This window comes from Lepidochelys olivacea (genome assembly GCF_965140295.1).
Source record: "Lepidochelys olivacea isolate rLepOli2 genome assembly, chromosome: 5".
Taxonomy (NCBI): Eukaryota; Metazoa; Chordata; order Testudines; family Cheloniidae; genus Lepidochelys; species Lepidochelys olivacea.
In genome coordinates, this window is record NC_140415.1 from 2273760 (window position 1) to 2295661 (window position 21902).

General features: G+C 43.1%; 1 protein-coding gene across 5 annotated transcripts in view; it reads right to left on the minus strand.

Annotated features, from left to right (window-relative positions):
- The window catches only part of UNC13B (unc-13 homolog B), a gene marked incomplete at its 5' end in the record, with an annotated part of 380494 nt that overhangs the window by 265129 nt on the left and 93463 nt on the right, over positions 1 to 21902 (minus strand). For all 5 annotated transcript variants that reach the window (XM_084628800.1, XM_084628798.1, XM_084628797.1 and 2 more), the window contains one exon: positions 19753 to 19810. In XM_084628800.1, the coding sequence (XP_084484926.1) occupies positions 19753 to 19810 (58 nt within the window). The remainder of the gene's footprint in view (positions 1 to 19752; positions 19811 to 21902) is intronic.

Genomic DNA, 21902 nt, shown 5'->3' on the forward strand with positions numbered 1-21902 from the left:
TGCGTCTTGCCTTAAGGTAGATAAAACACTCTTTTGGATAGGAGGCAACTTCCTAGGTGTTTTTACAGTGCCTACAGGGGTCTGTGGACACTAGTCATCCACATAAATAAGGCATGCATCTGCAGTTTTATGAACACACGATTTTCATTTTCTTCAATCACAGAGGTGCCTATTCAAGCGAGAGAGAGAGAGCACGCACGCTAAGATGTTGAAACAGCTCTGAGCCTCTTAGAATGCCCTTATATTCAGTCTTTCTGCAACAATGATGCCATCTTCCAGCCACTGTAGCACATTACATTATTTCCCAGTGTACTATTTGCTTTTATTATCTCTTTACATATAAAATGGCCTACGTAACAGTGTTTGGATACAGTTTAGCCCTCTGAGTCTGGTAAGATTTATTTTCTGTTTAGAAAGAACAGAAACAAGTGAGATTACTGGTAAGTATCCTGTGCTCATCAAGAGTGTCACTTCTGCATATTGTCTGTAGTGTAGTTGTAGCCATGATGGTCCAAGATGAGAGAGACAAGGTGGGTGAGGTAGCATATTTTACTAGACCAACTTCTGTTGGTGCAAGACAAGCTTTTGAGCTACACATCTTCTTCAGCATTTCACAGCTCTGTGCAGCTCAAAAGATGGTCTCTCGCATCAACAGAAGTTGGTCCAGTAAAAGATATTACCTCATGCACCTTGTCTCGCTCAATTCTGCAAATTCACAGCTGTGGGACTGGCACTTAGCTGTGGAATCTCCTGAAGAGCAGTATCCATTGGGACCACTCAACCCTCCTCCTCTCCGAGCAATGAGAGAACGCAAAGGGAGGTGACCCAAAACACCCTGCAATTCCTTCCCTAGTTTTGGAGTTCTTGACCAGAGTGTCTGAAGAATTGGGGAAGGTGGGCAGGGAAAGTGTGAATATGCAGAGGCAACACACTCGAAGAACAGTTATTGGTTTTGCAACCTTTTTCTTTGAGTGGCCTCTCCATATTTCCACTTGCGAGAGATTAGTGAGCAGTACCATCCCCCTCAGAAGGTGAGCTGCAAAGCCACCAAAACATGAATTGGCTCTAGACTGCAAATCAAGAGTATTAGAAGTAATCAGAATTTTGCTCTCCCAGAACAGACTTCAGTGAGGGACAAATTTTTGCTTTAGGCACATATGAAGCTTCAAGTATCAGATTTGCAAACTGTATGTAAAACACAGCATGAAGGCATGAAACAGATACTATCTTTGGATTAACTGATATCTTCTGATATCTCCAGGTGAATTAATACCGGTCATAACAAGGGTATAAAAGATAAATGGAGAAATACAGACAGGATAGTGACCCATATAAAATGGAAGCTGAGAGGACTTGAGAACGGAAGAGGTGAGGTCACTAACCAAATCACATTTCTCATTTTGGCTACGGTTTATAAGGATTAGCTATTTGGCCTGTATCTCACTGAGTCCCTAGTCTATAGAAATGGTTATAAGGAACGCTGTTTCCACAGAGATATGGTACAGGTGAAAGTCTGACCAATAGCAGATCAGAGGCCCCAAGAGATTCGTGAACTCCAACACCAAAGCAAGAGAAACACCTGCACTGGAGTGAATGCTCCCAGAGCAGCTAAATGAACACAGATTTCAGAGTAACAGCCGTGTTAGTCTGTATCTGCAAAAAGAAAAGGAGTACTTATGGCACCTTAGAGACTAACAAATTTATTTGAGCATAAGCTTTTGTGAGCTACAGCTCACTTCATCGGATGTATGAAGGGATGCATCCGATGAAGTGAGCTATAGCTCACAAAAGCTTACGCTCAAATAAACTTGTTAGTCTCTAAGGTGCCACAAGTCCTCCTTTTCTTTAAATAAATACAGATACCCTGTAGCACTCACAACCCCATCAATCACATTGCTAAGAAATCCAGTTTCCTTTGGCAAAGATCAAGACAAAGCAATTATCTCAAGCAACCTTAGCATTACATAGAGTAACCCTCCCAAAAATTAAGCTATTATAAGGTGAGGGAGGACAGTTGCCCTGAGTATGTGAGGGTGGAAGCTAAAATCAAATCCAAGCAGTATGGATGGCAGCATCAGTTCTGGGTCTGGTTCTGTTCAATATCTTCATCAGTGATTTAGATAATGGCATACAGAGTACACTTATAAAGTTTGGGGATGATACCAAGCTGGGAGGGGTTGCAAGTGCTTTGGAGGATAGGATTAAAATTCAAAATGATCTAGACAAACTGGAAAAATAGTGTGAAATAAATAGGATGAAATTCAATAAGGAAAATGCAAAGGACTGCATTTAGGAAGGAACAATCAGTTGCACACATACAAAGAGGGAAATGACTGCCTAGGAAGGAGTACAGCAGAAAGGGATCTGGGGAGTTATAGTGGATCACAAGCTAAATATGTGTCAACAGTGTAACACTGTTGCAAAAAAAAAAAAAAAAAGCAGACATTCTGGGATGTATTAGCAGGAGTGTTATAAGCAAGACAGGAAAAATAGTTCTTCCACTCTAGTGTGTGCTGATTAGGTCCCAACTGGAGTAGTGTGTCCGGTTCTGGGCACCACATTTCAGGAATGATGTGGACAAATTGGGGAGAGTCCAGAGAAGAGCAACAAAAATGATTAATGGTCTAGAAAACTTGAGCTATGAGGGAAGATTGAAAAAACTGGGTTTGTTTAGTCTGGAAAAGAGAAAACAGAGGGGACATGGTAACAGTTTTCAAGTATGTAAAAGGTTGTTATGAGGAGGAGGGAGAAAAATTGTTTTTCTTAACCTCTGAGGATAGGACAAGAAGCAATGGGCTTAAATTGCAGCAAGGGAGGTTTAGTTTGGACATTAGGAAAAACTTCCTGTCAGGGTGGTTAAGCACTGGAATAAAATGCCTAGAGAAGTTGTGGAATCTCCATCATTGGAGGTTTTTAAGAGCAGGTTATCATACACCTGTCAGGAACTGTTCAGATAATACTTAGTCCTGCCATGAGTGCAGGGGACTGGACTAGATGATCTGGTGCAAGTGCTGGAGGAACCAACTAGGGGCAGAACTCTTCTTGACCTGCTGCTCACAAACTGGGAAAAATTAGTAGGGGAAGCTAAAGTGGATGGGAACCTGGGAGGCAGTGACCATGAGATGGTCGAGTTCAGGATCCTGACACAGGGAAGAAAGGAGAGCAGCAGAATATGGACCCTGGACTTCAGAAAAGCAGACTTTGACTCCCTCAGGGAACTGATGGGCAGGATCCCCTGGGAGAATAACATGAGGAGGAAAGGAGTCCAGGAGAGCTGGCTGTATTTCAAAGAATCCTTATTGAGGTTACAGGGACAAACCATCCCGATGTGTAGAAAGAATAGTCAATATGGCAGGCGACCAACTTGGCTTAACAGTGAAATCCTTGCTGATCTTGAACACAAAAAAGAAGTTTACAAGAAGTGGAAGATTGGACAAATGACCAGGGAGGAATATAAAAATATTGCTCGGGGATGCAGGAGTGAAATCAGGAAGGCCAAATCACACCTGGAGTTGCAGCTAGCAAGAGATGTTAAGAATAACAAGAAGGGTTACTTCAGGTATGTTAGCAACAAGAAGAAAGTCAAGGGAAGTGTGGGCCCCTTACTGAATAAGGGAGGCAACCTAGTGACAGAGGATGTGGAAAAACCTAATGTACTCAGTGCTTTTTTTGCTTGTGTCTTCACGAACAAGGTCAGCTCCCAAACTACTGCACTGGGCAGCACAGCATGGGGAGGAGGTGATCAGTCCTCTGTGGAGAAAGAAGTGATTTGGGACTATTTAGAAAAGCTGGACGAGCACAAGTCCATGGGGCCGGATGCGCTGCATCCAAGAGTACTAAAGGAGTTGGCGGATGTGATTGCAGAGCCATTGGCCATTATCTTTGAAAACTCATGGCGATCCGGGGAAGTCCCGGACAACTACAGGCCGGTCAGCCTCACCTCAGTCCCCGGAAAAATCATGGAGCAGGTCCTCAAGGAATCAATTCTGAAGCTCTTAGACGAGAGGAAACTGATCAGGAACCATCAGCATGGATTCACCAAGGGCAAGTCATGCCTGACTAATTGCCTTCTATGACGAGATAACTGGCTCTGTGGATATGGGGAAAGCGGTGGACATGTTGTTCCTTGACGTTAGCAAAGCTTTTGACACTGTCTCCCAAAGTATTTTTGCCAGCAAGTTAAAGAAGTATGGACTGGATGAATGGACTATAAGCTGGACAGAAAGTTGGCTAGATTGTCAGGCTCAACGGGTATTGATCAATGGCTCCATGTCTAGTTGGCAGCCGGTATCAAGTAGAGTGCCCAAGGATCGGTCCTGGGGCCGGTTTTGTTCAATATCTTCATAAATGATCTGGAGGATGGTGTGGATTGCACCCTCAGCAAGTTTGCAGATGACACTAAACTGGGAGGAGAGGTAGATATGCTGGAGGGTAGGGATAGGATACAGAAGGACCTAGACAAATTAGAGGATTGGGCCAAAAGAAATCTGATGAGGTTCAACAAGGACAAATGCAGAGTCCTGCACTTAGGACGGAAGAACCCCATGCACCGCTACAGACTAGGGACCCAATGGCTCGGCAGCAGTTCTGCAGAAAAGGACCTAGGGGTGACAGTGGACGAGAAGCTGGATAGGAGTCAACAGTGTGCCCTTGTTGCCAAGAAGGCCAATGGCATTTTGGGATGTATAAGTAGGAGCATTGCCAGCAGATTGAGAGACGTGATCATTCCCCTCTATTCGACATTGGTGAGGCCTCATCTGGAGTAGTGTGTCCAGTTTTGGGCCCCACACAACAAGAAGGATGTGGAAAAATTGGAAAACGTCCAGAAGAGGGCAACAAAAATGATTAGGGGACTGGAAGACATGACTTATGAGGAGAGGCTGAGGGAACTGGGATTGTTTAGTCTGCGGAAGAGAAGAATGAGGGGGGATTTGATAGCTGCTTTCAACTACCTGAAAGGGGGTTCCAAAGAGGATGGATCTAGACTGTTCTCAGTGGTAGCTGATGACAGAACAAGGAGTAATGGTCTCAAGTTGCAGTGGGGGAGGTTTAGATTGGATATTAGGAAAAACTTTTTCACTAAGAGGGTGATGAAACACTGGAATGCGTTACCTAGGGAGGTGGTAGAATCTCCTTCCTTAGAGGTTTTTAAGGTCAGGTTTGACAAAGCCCTGGCTGGGATGATTTAACTGGGAATTGGTCCTGCTTCGAGCAGTGGGTTGGACTAGATGACCTTCAGGGGTCCCTTCCAACCCTGATATTCTATGATTCTAATCCCTGCCCATCCTTGCTCATAGCCATTGATGGACCTATCCTCCATGAATTTATCTAGTTCTTTTTTGAACCCTGTTATAGTCTTGGCCTTCACAACATCCTCTGGCAAAGAGTTCCACAGACTGACAAACACAGAACTGACGGTGCCAGAAAATCAAGGGTGCTGGACCTTCAGCACTGGGGTCAGTCAAACCTGACAATTCAGAGAACCCTCCGGGCACATGAGTAAGGTGTCACACTTTTAAGTGGCACATCAGAGAGTCAACAGCACTGGCCTTGGACCCAGCTGACCTGGGCAAACCTATGAGCCTGGGTATTGCTGATGCTGGACACCAAATCACTCTGACAAGGTACAGAACCACTTCAGCTAGCGACTCAGTCACCGGTGCTTATCATTGCACCCCGTGGAAATAGGGATGGTAGTGCAGCTTACACTGTGCAAAAAACCTCTTCAGGCAAGTGGCCTCCACCTCAATTGTGCAGAACCTCAAGCACTAGATTGTCAACCTGGATCGAACCGGGGGCCTAACACCACTTACCCTGGTGCTGGACCACTTCAAGGAGGTGGTACACCATTCAATGGGGCCAAAACTTTGGCATCAGATTCAGGGAACCCAGATGGCTGTGAAGCCAATGTTGTGCATAATGGCCACCAGATCATTTCATCAAGTGTTCACTTGAGACTCATGGAGCTGCAGCACCCCAGGCACGAGACCAGATCAACCTGGATGGTTCCAAGAATCTTCATGCCACTTATCGTGGATACAGAACCACTCCTGGTTCGCTGGAGTGGACTGCGTTAGAACCACCACACAGATTAGGCTGATGATAGGGATGTAGAGACCTCGCTGCTACGTCAACAATGATGGGACCTCAGCGTCAGATTAGTCAATCTAGCAGGATCTCAGGACTGTGTTGATAACGTCTGGAACCTCGACGTCAGATTAGGCAATCCTAGAAGGTCCAGGAACTTTGGTGATGTATAATCTATGCCAGAACCTTGACACTGGGCTCAGTCAGCCAATTAAGCGGCATCCAGGTCTCTTGTCTTAAATCAGAGGCAGAACCACTTAGGCTAACCAATCTCCAAAATCCATGCTGGATTTACACATTACCAAACTAAACTGATGGGTCTTAAGGAAACTCCCCTTCAGCATAGTGAGGCAGCCCTCACACGCACCCATGCCAGATAGGTACCATTTCTTCTTTGCTCTTTTAAATAAAGAAACTTGTACTACCCAACAACCTAACATAAAAAATCCACTGAAAAGGTAGAAGAAAAGGAAGAACAAGATGTGCATCAAGGACCTGGTGCGATGTCCATATTTGCTGCACCTCCAATGGTCAAGAAGGAACTGAGGGGCAGTGGGGGGCACTCCCCCTTTTACACACTGTGAACCCTGTGTGAGGCGATAGAGGGTGGGGTGAGGGCCGCAATGCCTACTGCTCTCCAGAAGACAGCACAGCTCAATGCCAGGAAGCACCAGTTCCACAAGTGCAAATAAAGAACATGTTCTTATGCACTATGGGTAAAGTGTTCAGAATCATTTAAGCCAGAGGTGGGCAAACTACGGCCCGCAGGCCACATCTGGCCACCGTTCCCTCTAAGCAGTGCGCGTGTGCACACGCACAGAGATCCTAAACCCTGCGCACACAGCAAAACACTGCGTGCACATTTGTCCTGCGTCCTGACCGTGCATCAGGATCAGGATGCCCTTTGTCCCGATATCGGGGACCGCTCACCATCACCGCCAAAGTCCTGGGGCTGGCCTGGCAGCGCTTCCTGGGGCAGCTCCCAGCGCCGCGCCCGTCCGCCAGCAGGAGACTGCCGTGCGGGCGGCCCCTAGGCACAGGGGCAGAGGGAGTCTCCATGTGCTGCACCAGCTCCCTCCTGCCCATCCAGAGCTGTGGGGGCGGGGCTTGCAGGCACCAGCAGCGGGCAGAGAGCCCTCCGCTCCCCCACCCCACCCTAGGAGCCAGATGCTTCCCGGCAGCCGCCCTCTCTGCGTGCTGCCAGCACCGACAAGCCCCGCTCCACGGCTCCGGCAGCTCCCATTGGCTCTTTTCCCAACCAATGGGAGCCACGGAGCTCACGCTTGGGGTGGGCACAGCACGTGGAGAGTTTGGAGACCCCCCTCCCCCCGCTGCTCTGACCCTAGGAGCCAGAGATTTCCCAGCAGGGCTGGTGAGTGCAACCAGGGAAGGGGGCACGGTGTGATGGAGTGAGTGTCTGGGAGGTCGGTAGTGGGGTGCTGGGCTGTGAGGCTGTGGAGGGCGCTGGGCAATGGGGGAGGTTTTTATGTTTGGGGGTGCTAGGCAGTGGGGGAGATGTGTGTGTGTCAGGGCACTGGGGGTCTGTGCGGGGCATTGTTTAGTTGTGGTGGTGGGGCTGTGGGGAAGGGCACTGGGAGGAAAGAGAAATCTGTGTGTATTGGGAAACTAGCAAGTGGGGGGTTCTGTGTGTGGTGCTGGGCAGCTGTAGGGAAGCTGTGGGCGGGGGGGGCGCTGAGCAGGGTTGGTGGCGTGCACAGCACTGTGTATTTGTGGTGGAAATGTGGGGCGGTTGTGGGAGGGCTCTGGGGATAGTGGGTTCAGGGGATGCAGGGCAGGGGACCTGTGTGGCTCTCTTCCTCCCCCCACCTCCGCTCGCCCAATATGTCCTGATATTTCACTCTTGTGATCTGGTCACCCTATTTACGGGCGACTTTTTACATTGTTCGCCCGCCATCTATCAACACAGCCAGATTCTACTAGCTGACAAGGGGCGGGGAAGGGAAAGAAGGGCAATGAGTCGTACCCCTCCCTGCAAGCATTTTGAACTAGGAACGTTGATCACGTCAGGATGGTTGGGACCCACATATCTCCTTGTAGTCTGTTCATTTGGCTGTGTACAAACTCAAGTACGTGCAAATAAGTCAAAATGCCTGGCCATAGTTGCTAAGGAACTGCAAAGATTTCCCAGAAATGAACAAAGGTAAGTGTTGTTTTCGTGATTGAAATCTTTCAAAGGCATTGGACTTCATACATTTACTCATGACGTTTTACCATTTTCCTGCTTTTTTTGCCGCAGATACATGGACTTGATCGGAGCTATGCACAAACTTCCGGTATCCTGATATGAATGATCTCCCATTTGCCCTTTTGTTGAGTCACGCTGTTAAGCACATTGAAATAGTAGCCATATAAATAAAAAAGTATTAATTTTAAATTAATCTGGTAAAAAAATCAATCCCAAAATGTCACTGTCTAGAGGTCTAAAGCATAAAAGAACAGCGACTTCATGTAAATCTGGATGGCTGGCTGAGACTATAGAGATGGTTACACTGAAGTCACATAGTGTAATGCTTGTTAAACATCATGAAATATTCACATATGACAAGGACAACAGAGTGGTTTGTGTACATTGTCGAGATGCCAGAGCTTCCAGAGAATTTTCAACAGGAAGAACGTGGAACCAGGTATGGAAGTTGGATTTCTTAAAGCGTCACCTGTCAAGTAAGTCTCATATAGATGGTGTATCAAGACTTAGAAACAAAAACCCTTCCTTATAGAGCAAACTGCTTAGCATGATTCTTGAAAGTCCAGCGGAAAAGCAGAGGAGGCAAATTAATCTTGAATGCAAGCGCTCAAACCCAGAAGAAATCAAGGTACTTATTGACAGTGTGTTGTTGGCTACTAAAATGAACAGCTCAATGCTTTCTGTTCAGGATATTAATGACCATATGGAAAAGTATGCACACATACCAGCGAGCTGGAGAAGTAAAAATTATGCTTTTGAATTTCTTGAAATTATCAACTGCATTGTCCAAAGTGACCTCATGCATGAAATAGCATTGGCAATGTTTCATACTCTAGTTGTTGATGAAAGCACTGATATATCCATTAACAGATACTTGATACTCTACTTTAAATATAGATCCATAAATTCTGCAGACTACAAAACTTTGTTTGGTGGACTATTACGATTGCAAGAATGTGATGCTGTTTCAATAGTATCTGCAATCAAAGAGTTTTATAAAGAACACCAACTTGATCTAATGAAAATGGTGATGTTCACAACTGATGGTTCCTCCGTGATGTTGGGCAAACTCAATGGCATGGCAGCTCAGCTGAAACATGACATTCCACATTTAGTCCAGCAACATTGCGTTGCACACTGGGAAAAACTGGGGATTTCTGATGCATGGAAAGAGGGCAAACTGATAAGACATCAAAACCTTAATGAGAACTGTCTACACTGTGTTCTGTCGGTTATCCAGGAGAAATTGCAAATTTCAGGAAATAGTGGATGCTTCTGAATGCGAGTCAGTAGTTTTCACCCTACTCAATTAAGTGCGCTGGTTATCTAGGCACTTTGCACTTCAAGCAATTATTCGCAACTATAATCCTATTCTGGAATATTTTGAGCAAGACAAAGATACTAATCCAGTTTCTAAATACTGCCACAAAAAGCTGAATACCATGGAATACCAAACAACATTAGAAGTTTTGAATGATGTTTGAAGGATGTCGGAGCTGGCTTCACTATCCACGCTGCTCCAGGAACGGGGTCTTACACCTCTTGAAGCATTTCACCTTGCCCGAGGTAAACTGAACAAGATCAGAAGACAGGGCCTTGGAGATTCAGTCTTATGGAGTGACAAAGTTAAGGCTCTCTTAGATATGAGCGCTCAGGAAAATAATGAAATTGATACCAGTTCCGTAACAACTTTCATAAACATTTTGTGTGCACATTTGGCAGACAGGTTTCCAGAGGATGAAGTCCAAGAGTGGTCCGCTTTTGATTGTGCAGCCATAGTTAAGTGTGACTTCAATTTTGGAATTCATCAGGTCAAATCCCTGTGTTCAAAATACAAAGACTTCAGCAAGATAGTCAGTACAACGACTTCACGTTTGCAGTAGCAAAATAATCAAAAGCCAATTGGTTTTAAGTTTCCCAGATATGGGGACATTTTGCTTACCAGAACGAACAGTTTCAGGATCTTGCAAAGTTGATGGATATTGGAGGAACATTCCTAGCATCAAGTGCAGACTGTGAGCATGGCTTTCGCTTAATGAACACACTAAAAAAACAAACTACGGAATCATTTAGAAGTAGATCATTTGGACATGCTAATCTATATTGAGTTACCAGCTGGATGGAGGACTGAGATCTGGACAGAGTTTATATTTAATGGGCAAATGAAAAAGATTGCAGGGAAAAACAGTAAGGTTTGTTAAGCAGTTTTTGACATTTTGACCAATAAGGAAATTAAAATGAATTTATAATTACATATCTTATTCTTCGGTGATAATCATTTATTGATATTTTTTAGGAAAATTTTAAATTTAAAACAAACTCTTGTTTTTCTTTTTTTTTTAAACTTATGTCTATCTGAAAACCCATATAAATTGACATAATGGCATACTTAAACATATAATGAAGACAATTTAATATCAAAATCTTTTCAGACGTGTATAGAATGCAAGGTGAAAGTGAACACCAACGGGCAGAAGCCTTTGGACTGATAATGATCATGATTGATGTGTGTTTGATATATGCTCGTGATTGTCTATAAAAAAACATCAAAGCATAATGCTTCAAACTAACTTCTGCTTCATGAAGAATGGTTAAATTTCCTTTTTCTAAGTATTTAAAAATGACATTTATAAAATAACAGTGTAAAACTATCACAAATTTCAAATTAAAACTTTTTAAATGTATAAGCATTTTACTCGTGTCAAATATAAAGGGAAGGGTAACCACCTTTCTGTATACAGTGCTATAAAAATCTCTCCTGGCCAGAGGCAAAACCCTTTCACCTGTAAAGGGTTCAGAAGCTAAGGTAACCTCACTGGCACCTGACCCAAAATGACCTAGGAGGGGACAAGATACTTTCAAATCTGGACCGGGGGGGGGGGGGGGGGCGTGGGAGGGGGTTGGGGAACAAAGGGTTCTGTCTGTGTGATGCTTTTGCCTGGAACAGATCAGAAATGCAGCCTTACAACTCCTGTAAAGTTAGTAAGTAATCTAGCTAGAACATGCATTAGATTTTCTTTTGTTTAATGGCTGGTAAAATAAGCTGTGTCTTTTTGTAATTTAAGGTTTTGCCCACAGGGATTCTCTATGTTTTGAATCTGATTACCCTGTAAGGTATTTACCATCCTGATTTACAGAGGTGATTCTTTTACCTTTTCTTTAATTAAAATTCTTCTTTTAAGAACCTGATTGATTTTTCATTGTTTTTAAGATCCAAGGGTTTGGGTCTGTGTTCACCTGTACAAATTGGTGAGGATTCTTATCAAGCCTTCCCCAGGGAAGAGGATGTAGGGCTTGGGGGGACAAATTTACCAAACAATCTGGAAGCAATTAGCTTGTCTTGATAAGAACACTCTTGAGAAACTTCTCTCTATTTTAGATTTATTAACTCCCTGGTTACAGACAATATTTGCAGTTGCTGATTTGCCAGCAGAGAAAACTAAAACTGTTTTCTAAAAAAGCAAACACTTTTCTGTACCAGTTTGCATCGTGACTGACTTGAAGTGGACAGCATGTAAACACTGGTAGAATGACTCGGGGTGAAATATAATGAAATTTGACATTGCTAGAAGCAGTTTTGGACATGTATAAAGAACAAATCCTTGCCTTCTAAAATGCTAATTGAGTCTGGCATTCAGAGATTCAACAAACTGAGTAATCAAATAAAGATACCATGCAAGCTAGTGTACTTCAAACAGTGTTTTTCCATAAAATAAAAGCCGAGTAACTTACTGATTTGCTCTTTCAATTTTAATTCCAGATTACTGGTAAAAGACATTACGGGAGTGCTGCAATTATTTCCACAAACAAGCATTAGGAAATTCAGAGCTAAAGTTAAATTAAAAACAAATTCAAATATGTTAAGGTCTGGAAAGGCACATATGCACCAAAAAACCTTAATTCTCTACTATAGTTATGCCAAAAAGGAAAAAAAAAGTTATAAAGCACCCTCTAAAAATAGTTAATCACATCTGGGTCTAATACGCCCTAATCATAACTGTATACTCACTGCCTGGAATGACTACAGAGCAGAGTTATCATTGTGGGGAGGGAGGCAATGAAAGGTGAGCAGAAGTGTGTGCAGAGCACGGGCGGTGAGAAGCGGAAGAGTACCCCATGTGAGGAGAGAGGCGATTTAGTGGCTATCCTGAAGATAGAGGGGAGAGGGCAAAGATGTGACTAGGGCCTGAAGTGGGAAGAGGTTTATGTGAGGGGAGTCCTGTGTTGGGGACATCCAGGACTGTGCATCCAGCACGGACTTGGGGTAGGGAGCCCAGTCCCCTTCTGTGCCAAGGCATCAATAGAGATTCATAAATAAGGCCAGAAGGGAACATGATACTTCTCCGTAACACTGGCCCTCATCCACAGCACAGTTGAGCGAATTTCAGCAAGTGCTCATTTGCGTCAATTCCGTAACGTTTGGCTGAGCTACACCATGTCTTTTAGAACTACATCCAATCTGGATTTAAAGATCTTCCCATACAACTGCTGCCTCGGTTTCACAGCCTGCCAAGATAGTGGGTACAAAGGCACCTGTGGCAGAAAGAGCCTTCAGAAAGCCAGAGACGTTGGCATGTACACTGCGCTCCCACACAATCCAGGGTCCTGCTCTGCATAGCGGCAATCTGCCGAACACAGATCCCTTTTCCCATATGCTGCCTTCCTTCATCATAGCTCCCCATTCTGACACTCTGTACCTCAGAGGGAGCACCCTGTACTCCATTTGTACATAATTGTGATATTTCATATAAAGCATGCCACGTAAAGTATCATGGGAAAGGTTATGATCTGCTGAAACACGATTATTCTATCTAAATATATATCATTAGTGCATATGATGTTATGAGATTATACTGTATGGTTGTCACTAAAATACGCTGTGAGTTGAGGAATCTCCAGATATTAGTTGCCCAGAAACAACAAAGGAGCTAACCAACAGCCGGGCGGGAGTCGAACCATCAACAGCCATCGTGGGAGTTACAATTCAGGCCACACCAGAGGAACTGCTCAACCTTGCCTGGTGACTCAGCAATGCCAACCAGATATGCCAGGACTTATGGTCTCCAAGCACATGGAATGAGGATATGAAATATAGGACAGAGGCCACATGTTTTGTCCTGTCTCTTCCCCCACCTATGCTAAAGGCAATGGGAACGCTGGAGCTGAGGAGACTGGTCCCCAGGCTAACAGGGAGAGCCTGCATATGAAAGACTAACCAACCTGCAGTATCCAGTGGGATGAGAAAAACTGCTTAGTCCAGATGTTGCCTAATCTAATAAGGTTAAGAATGTAGACTGCGTGCTTATCTTTATTTTCTTTTGGTAGCCACTCTGACTTCTGCCTATCACTGAAAATCACTTAAAATCCATCTTTTGTCATCAATAAACTTATTCTAATGTTTATCCTTACCAGTGAGTTTGACTGAAGTGCTTGGTAAATCTGCTTAGTTTACAAAGGCCTGTGTGTGTCCACTTTCCATTAATGAAGTAGTGAACCAATCAATAAACTTGCATTGCTCAAGAAAGGATCTTGAGCAGTGCAAGACGGTATATGCCCTTGTTGCCAAGAAGGCCAATGGCATTTTGGGATGTATAAGTAGGGGCATTGCCAGCAGGTCGAGGGACGTGATCGTTCCCCTCTATTCGACATTGGTGAGGCCTCATCTGGAGTACTGTGTCCAGTTTTGGGCTCCACACTACAAGAAGGATGTGGAAAAATTGGAAAGAGTCCAGCGGAGGGCAACGAAAATTATTAGGGGGCTGGAGCACATGAGTTAAGAGGAGAGGCTGAGGGAACTGGGATTGTTTAGTCTGCGGAAGAGAAGAATGAGGGGGGATTTGAGAGCTGCTTTCAACTACCTGAAAGGAGGTTCCAAAGAGGATGGATCTAGACCGTTCTCAGTGGTAGCAAATGACAGAATGAGGAGTAATGATCTCAAGTTGCAGTGGGGGAAATTTAGGTTGGATATTAAGAAAAAAAATTCACTAGGAGGGTGGTGAAGCACTAGAATGCATTACCTAGGGAGGTGGTGGAATCCACTTCCTTAGAAGTTTTTAAGGTCAGGCTTGACAAAGCCCTGGCTGGGATGATTTAGTTGGGGATTGGTCCTGCTTTGAGCAGGGGGTTGGACCAGATGACCTCCTGAGGTCCCTTCCAACCTTGATATTCTATGATTCCTATGGTATAAGGCTGGGAGCTGGGGGGATTTGGCTGGTGCCTTTCTCTGTGTGATTCTTGAGTGGCTCTGGGAGCATTCATGCAATCTGGCTGGGTATGAGGCTCCACATGAGGTTGTACTGAGTGGTAACAGCACCTGGAGGGGTTTGCTGCTTGTCACCAGTAAGGCATTGTGAGAGACAATCTAGATTGGTGAAGTAAGGGGGCACAGAGGTTCTACAGTCCCAGGTTCCACCACAGGGATGCCATCATGCCCCCTCTTTCAACATTAGAAAGTTGCACCTTGAGGAAAAATGGCCACCATAAGGAAGGCATGGAAGACCAGGGATGTGAGAGTCTACCATAAACCACCACTCATGCGCCCAGAGGTGTTTTTCCTCACCAGGAGTCCGGCTTCAATGAACCTAATCCAGTCCACTGGAGAGAAACGCACCACTGACAAAGCAGAGGAGCCAGCGAACAGTCACACAGCCGATGCAGAACAGTAACAGTTAAGGGTCATGTAATCTAATGACATGTGTATAACCACTCCCCTCACTCCACTGACTCATTTCAACCAATAGAATTGCAACATACAAATTAGCTGGAGAAAGTATCATGATTGTTTGAGTTAACTCTGAAAGCCCAGTTTAAAAGTGATCCGAACGATCGCTGGCCCAGTCTATAATTAGATGCAACAATTGTTTATTTCTTCAAGTGGAATCTATGAGATTTCAGTGAGCTTTATCCACAGGATTCACACATTGTAAAGCCAGAAGGGACCACTGTGATAATCTAGTCTGGTCTCCTGCATAACACAGGCAATAGGACAACCCCTGAATTACTTCTTGTTTGAACTGGAACAGCTCTTTTAGAAAGGCATCCAATCTGGATTTAAAATATGGATACTTCAGGTTTTAAGACAGTCTCTTCACTGTTAAAATAAGATCTTCACAGAGGCAGGGGGTGGGACTAGATGACCTCCTGAGGTCCCCTCCAACCCTGATATTCTAGGATTCTATGAGATCCTGCCTACTCTAGGGTTCTTGCACCATCCTCTGAGACATCTGGTGCTGGCCCTTGTCAGAGACAGGATATTGAACTGGATAGATCTTGGGTGTGATCCCATCTCAATTTCTATGGGAAGCCTCTTATTTCATTATTGAGCTCATTTAGGAGAAGAGTCTGATGAGTGCTAAATTTATTGTGCTTTTTTTAAAACAAAATAATTAGCAGTGACATTTTTAAATTCTAAGAATATTCCTTCTATACTCAAAGCGCTATATTTTTACGCAGGATCGGCTACATTATTTCACAGATAAAGAGACTGAATCTTTCTTTGACAAGGAAAACTCAACTCAGCCTTCACTATGGAATTACAAGTGGTCTGTCCTAGATTTTTTTCTTTTTAAATTTAAGCTCTTAAGGTTCTTAATTATTATTATTATTATTTTGTTGCCAAGTGCTAAGTTGCACACTGGCAGTGCAGAAGCTGTACAAGCACTCATGGCTCCCACTGTGCTCTTAGGGACAGCGCAACCACAGATTTACTACGTAAAAACAAGAGATACAAGGCCAACAGTTTCAGAACTTGGTGAGGACTACTTACATATTTAGGTATGTAAGTAGCCTGATTTTCAGCGATACTAAGCACTCACAGCTCCCACTGAAGGCAACAGACAAAGAGTAGATAGGAGAGTGCCATAAAGAATTTACTGGGAGTTCAAAAAGATTGGCCACTTACTGTACACATTTATATTGCCACATTTCTAATGGCTCCATTTTCATGCCCAGGACAAATCAAATTAACCACTCATGCAAGACCTATTGTTTAATACTTTGGGGACTGCTAACAGATCGGTTTCCTCCTAGGTTTTCCATTTGGCTGGAAGGCTACAAAATGCCATTGTTCCAAGAAATAATAGTTACATAGCATGTGTAATGTTTGATAAGTTTATTTTTCTCTTTAAACAAGATGAAAACTGATTTGTGATCTGACATCAGGCCTTCACGTTACCTGTTTCATAAATAAGATTGCTTTCTAGCAAAATTGAGGCTACTAGCAAGAGGTCTAGAAATGACAATTGTAGTTTTAATGTTTACAACCTTGATTTACATAAAATGAAAGCTTTATACATAGCAGATGCTACTTGTCATGGGAGCTTTACAATTTATAAATGCTGTGCTGTGGAAACAGGTGCAGCTATCTGATACATGAAAATTCCTCCTGATTCACCCACACATCATGAGATTTGGAAAAGATCATTCACGTGAGCCTTTCACAACTGCTGAGAATCTTCTGTATTGCTACTGCAGGAAGCCACGAAAGTCATTTTAATGATCAGGAAGAACATTTACCCCTCAGCCACTTTACATTGGTACTGCTTTTCTTTGATCCTTTGAAGTTTGGAGCTTGGTAGCTAAGTCATCCCAACTTAAATATTTTCATTTTTTCAATTCAGTTTGTTGATTTTAAATTTTTTACGGTAATTGTCTTTTTCCGTATGTGGATTCACTTTAAGGATTATTTTCCTGCTTTAATACCTACAGTATTTGTTTAATTTTTAAAGCTGCACTTGGAATTATTTTAGATACCACAGTTGGGATGCTCGATACACTGTCCAGTAGGGCTTTCAGCTAGAACTGACTGGGAAAAGCTGAATGTTTTAACTGGTTAAATATTCAAAATCTCTGAAGATATTACAGACAAAATGATTAAACCACACACAGATAATTCTCCTGTCCAAAAAAAGGTAAACAGTAATTAACCTTTACTAATGTTAACAGCTTTGTAGCGATCCCATAATCAGCCTATTGGATAAACAACCTGTAGAGTGTAATACCCTAGTCTTATAGGATTTTAACGGAGAATAGGAGACTTGTTTGAATGACAGAGCATGAGTTTTATTATGTTGCTTCTGTAACCCACATGATACTGCAGCATTTCACTTTATTGCTCCAGGGCAGGAGACTAGGATCTTAGCTAGATATTCTGAGTATCTGCACATGTGCAGAGAGCAGGGCAGGGCAACTCATCTAGAGGGTCCCAGAAACTTCCAGAACAGAGTGCAGCAGTTACCAGACATGCTCCGTAGCTGTTTTGATGCTGTATTATATGACGTTTTCACTGTGGGCAATCCACCTGGTAGGTGACACCCAAGTCACCCTCTGAGTGCTGACGTAACCAAAGTGCAATGGGGGCAAGGGGAAGGTTATAAATACAGGAGTTAAAGACAGCTCTATGGACTGAGTGACTGATCAAAGCAAGACCAAGAGATGTGTCTACTGCGTGGGCTGGGTCCCAATCTCTGTACCACTCTGGGTACGGGTTAGTGCTCTTCCAGCTTTATTTACCAGGGAAGCCCTCCATTAAGATAATGTTTGATCATAAGAAAGGCCATGCTGGGTCAGACCAATGGCCCATCTAGCCCAGTATCCAGTCTTCCAACAGTGGCCAATGCCAGATGCTTCAGAGGGAATGAACAGAACAGTGCAATTATCGAGTGATCCATCCCGTCATCCAGTCCCAGTTTCTGCCAGTCAGAGGTTCAGGAACACCCAGAGCATGGGGTTGTCCCTGACTACCTTGGCTAATAGCCACTGATGGACCTATCACTGTGGTATGTTTTATGGACCTACAGGGAAAGCTGGCAGGGGAGCATTTGTTACCCCTAGAGACTACAGAGCCAGTGGAAATTACATTGAGCTACCAGCTAACCGCTCTAACTGGGACTGTATCTCACTTAGAGGGCGAGACTGGGGCAGCACTGAGTGAGCTGAAGGTTTGTGAATTTTGCCTGACTTAGCTGGGCTCATGGAGAGAAGATGATGCCCTATAACGAGCTCCAGGAAATGGATATTTTATATGCTGATCCCAACCCCTGCACCACTTTGGATACAGATGATAGACTTCTTGGAAGGATTGAGACCTCCTATTTCTCAAGCTCTGCAGAGTCCAGGTGACACACACTACATACTACATTCATGGCATAAAGGCTGAAAAATGACCTCTGAAAAAAGATCAGAGGGGACATGATGTGTTGAAGTATAGAAAACGTTATGCTGAAACCTTATATTTGAATGTTTGTAACAGAAACAAAAGGTGTAAGTCTGTACAAGGGACATCAGAAGTTCATGTCAAATAGCTTTTGTTTAAAAATGATTCATAGTATTTCAAACACTACTTACAATAGCGTCTGTTTTACTGAGAAAGCGTATAGTGCTCTCCCTTTGAAACGGACTGGGGTCTATTACCATCCATTTATCAGGGTTTTACATACAATAGCCCTGAGGTTTAACTCTGTGTAATGCTTTCTGAAAAGTCCTGAAAAGACTGAACTCTGACCTGTACTTCACCAAAGAGTTACACTGAGGTGCAGGACGAAGGGGAGTGTATAGTTATAGAGAATATTGCCTGAGCATTCCCTCCCCTGTCCCTGTTATGTTTCCAAAAGCGGTCAAGCCGTTAAAGGATGTATCAACTTTGCTTTCACCTTACAACATTAGATATCCCCTCCCTGCTGTAAACTAAAAATAGCTTTTCAAAAATATAATTTTGCAAAACAATCAGTACACAACATGTGCTAAACTTTCCACATTCACATTTTCATAAGTACCAAAAAGGAAACAGATCCAAAATAGTGAGTTAAAGCAGAAACAAGCAACATTAATGAATATTTTTTCATCTCACTGTATTAAAGAATATGCCGAGAATAAATGCAATATTAGGAATAATACACAAAACGTTACTACATTTTAACAGGTGCACGGACATGATTTCAGCCTCCAAATATTCTCCTCCTCCAAAAAATACACCGTTAAAAAAAGGCATAAGACTACCATACAATACTATTAAAAATCATATTAATGATTTGACAGAAAAAACACAACAAAAACCTCAGAGTGAAGTCTGAAATATATTCCATCTAACTCTCCCATTATCCATTGTTACTACAGAGATCTGAACATTTCAGGTGATCTCATAAACCTTGTATGTCTACTACACTGGTAGAACAAGAATAGGTTAATGGCAGAGTTTCAGATTTCACTATTAATCTTGTACGGCTAAGATCATTCATAGGGCTCTTTACGGCAGAAGCCTACATTTAGAGAATTCTTCCTGACCTATAAAAATGACTAGTTTAACATCAGACCTAGATGTCACGCAGGCTGCCATTTCCTAACTGCAGCTCTAACTAGAGAACTTTGCCTGGATACACCAGCCAATGTTAATTAACCATAGAGTGAACCAACATTCGTTTAAGACAAAATAGTGTTGAGAGAGAAAATAAAGTCATACTTACAACACTGGGAGGCAGCAGTGGGCAATGGTTTCTTCTGGACTTCTTCTGAAAATGAATACTAAGGAAAGACAAAAGAAAGAGCACAGACAGATAACAGATTGAAAGTAACCTTATAAAACAGGATTTCCAGAACATAACAAGCTTACGCTCTGAGAGGATATCGGCGTGGGGGGTGGGAGGGGGAGGGAAGGTGTTAAAGTACAAAATAATATTTTCCTTAATTCCCAAATACAGAACACGCTCCCAGAAAAGTAAAAACTGGCACTATCCCATGCAAAATATCTGTTCATGGCTGCACACAAGGCTTCGGTAAAGTCTTATCTACTTTAAAAGCTCAAGACAAAAAATTTCAGACTTGGGGGCCTCGAATTAGGCACCTAAATCCATATTTAGTCACCTAAAATATAAATGTCTAAATTTCAGAGCTGCTGAGCAGTGATTTCAGTGGAATGTGTGCGCACTCAGGAGCCTGAGAATACGGCAATTTATATATGAGATGCCTAAATATGAATTTGAGGTACCTGTGTTTGAATGCAGTACTGGATGTGGGAACTAGGAAAGAGCTAGATAATTAGCGTGCTAATTAGCAGTGCAATACCCAGAACACTCTTTCAGCATAGTCTGGAAACATCCCACAACATGAAGGATTTTACATTTTATTTAACACTACACTGGAGCACACAGAGATTCCATTTAACCAATTTTGGATTATTCCGAAAGGGTCTGCTGCAGCATTAAAGGTGTTCCCTTGAGATATGTTTATGATATTGTTTTGGCCACCTCCTCCCAGTACCACACCAATAATTCAAAAATAATCCAGTGATCTGTCTGAGGCTAGAGACAGAAGATAAGCAGAATAATTTATAATCCTATTAGGCAAAATGTCAAGAACACAACCCTCATCAGCCAAGAGCTGGGAAAAAGGGCCCCAAAGTCAGTGGAAGGCTGCAAGTTTTGAAATATTGAGTCCTCAAATCAATGCCATACACTGACCACCAGCGGAGCTATTTCACAAAAAATGAGGAAGTAAACACAGGGACGCACTTTCAGTTGACTAGCAAGAAGCTGAATAGGTAAGCACAGTGAGAAAGAACAGGCTGGATGAGCAGACAAGCCATCTAAAAGAATTGGGGATTGCATCACAATTCATGCAAACTTCATCTACCAAGAATTTGATGAATCACTAGAGGGCACCTATGTTCCACTGCGTGTCTGGCACTAGAATTCCCCTGCTGAAACCCATAGCTTTCAACCCAGGAGGAGGGATATATTGCAGCAGAATTACTGGAAAGTTGTAAGTTCACACGACTTGCTTTTTCACCAGGTTCACAGATACCAAGCAGCTCTAGAGCTATTACTGGATCCCTGAATCCAAAAGAAGCTACATGCAAGCTATTTTTCCACCTAAACACAGCTGTGAGACTAGGTTAAACAGTTCGAGACAAGACTTAACTTCTGCCTGAGTATTCTTGATCTCCACAATGAATCCACTAACACACTTAACGGAGGAAGGCTAAGTTAAGAGTACAATACATTTCCCCCAAACTTCAACACCCTACATCTCTATCACCAACAGGACCTTTTATTAATACTCTCTTGTAGAGAAACGTATTACACTTTTGGTTAACACTGTTTACACCTGCCCTTGTTGGAGTTAACAAGTTCCTTAAATGCAAGAAATTAAGTCCATCAACCAGATAAATATCACCTTCAGTAAGACAAGTGTCCTTGGTGTATATTTTGCATAAAGAGCTAAGAAACTGAAGTGTTCCTTTTCTGGTTTTCAATAACAACAAACATAGCCTGGGGCAGCACTGTTCTCCTAACTGCCTCATCCTGCTGTCTAGCAAAGCCAGAGTTTTACACTTGTTTTGAATCAAAGGGCTTGTCTACACCACACAGCTTTTAGTGACAAGTCAGCGTCAACACAGCCTTGTCACTAAAAAGTCAGCGTGTGTAAACGACAACTTCGCAGTGTACACAAGCCCCAAGTATCATGCAAAAATCAATTTCTCCTCAATTTCCACATGCTGCAGCCTCTTATTCTAGCTGGCATTAACACCGCACATAAGGGAATGTGAACAGCTCAGTGAAAAACTTGTGAATGAAGGAAAACAATAGTAATTACCTAAACTTAACTGTCATGGAAA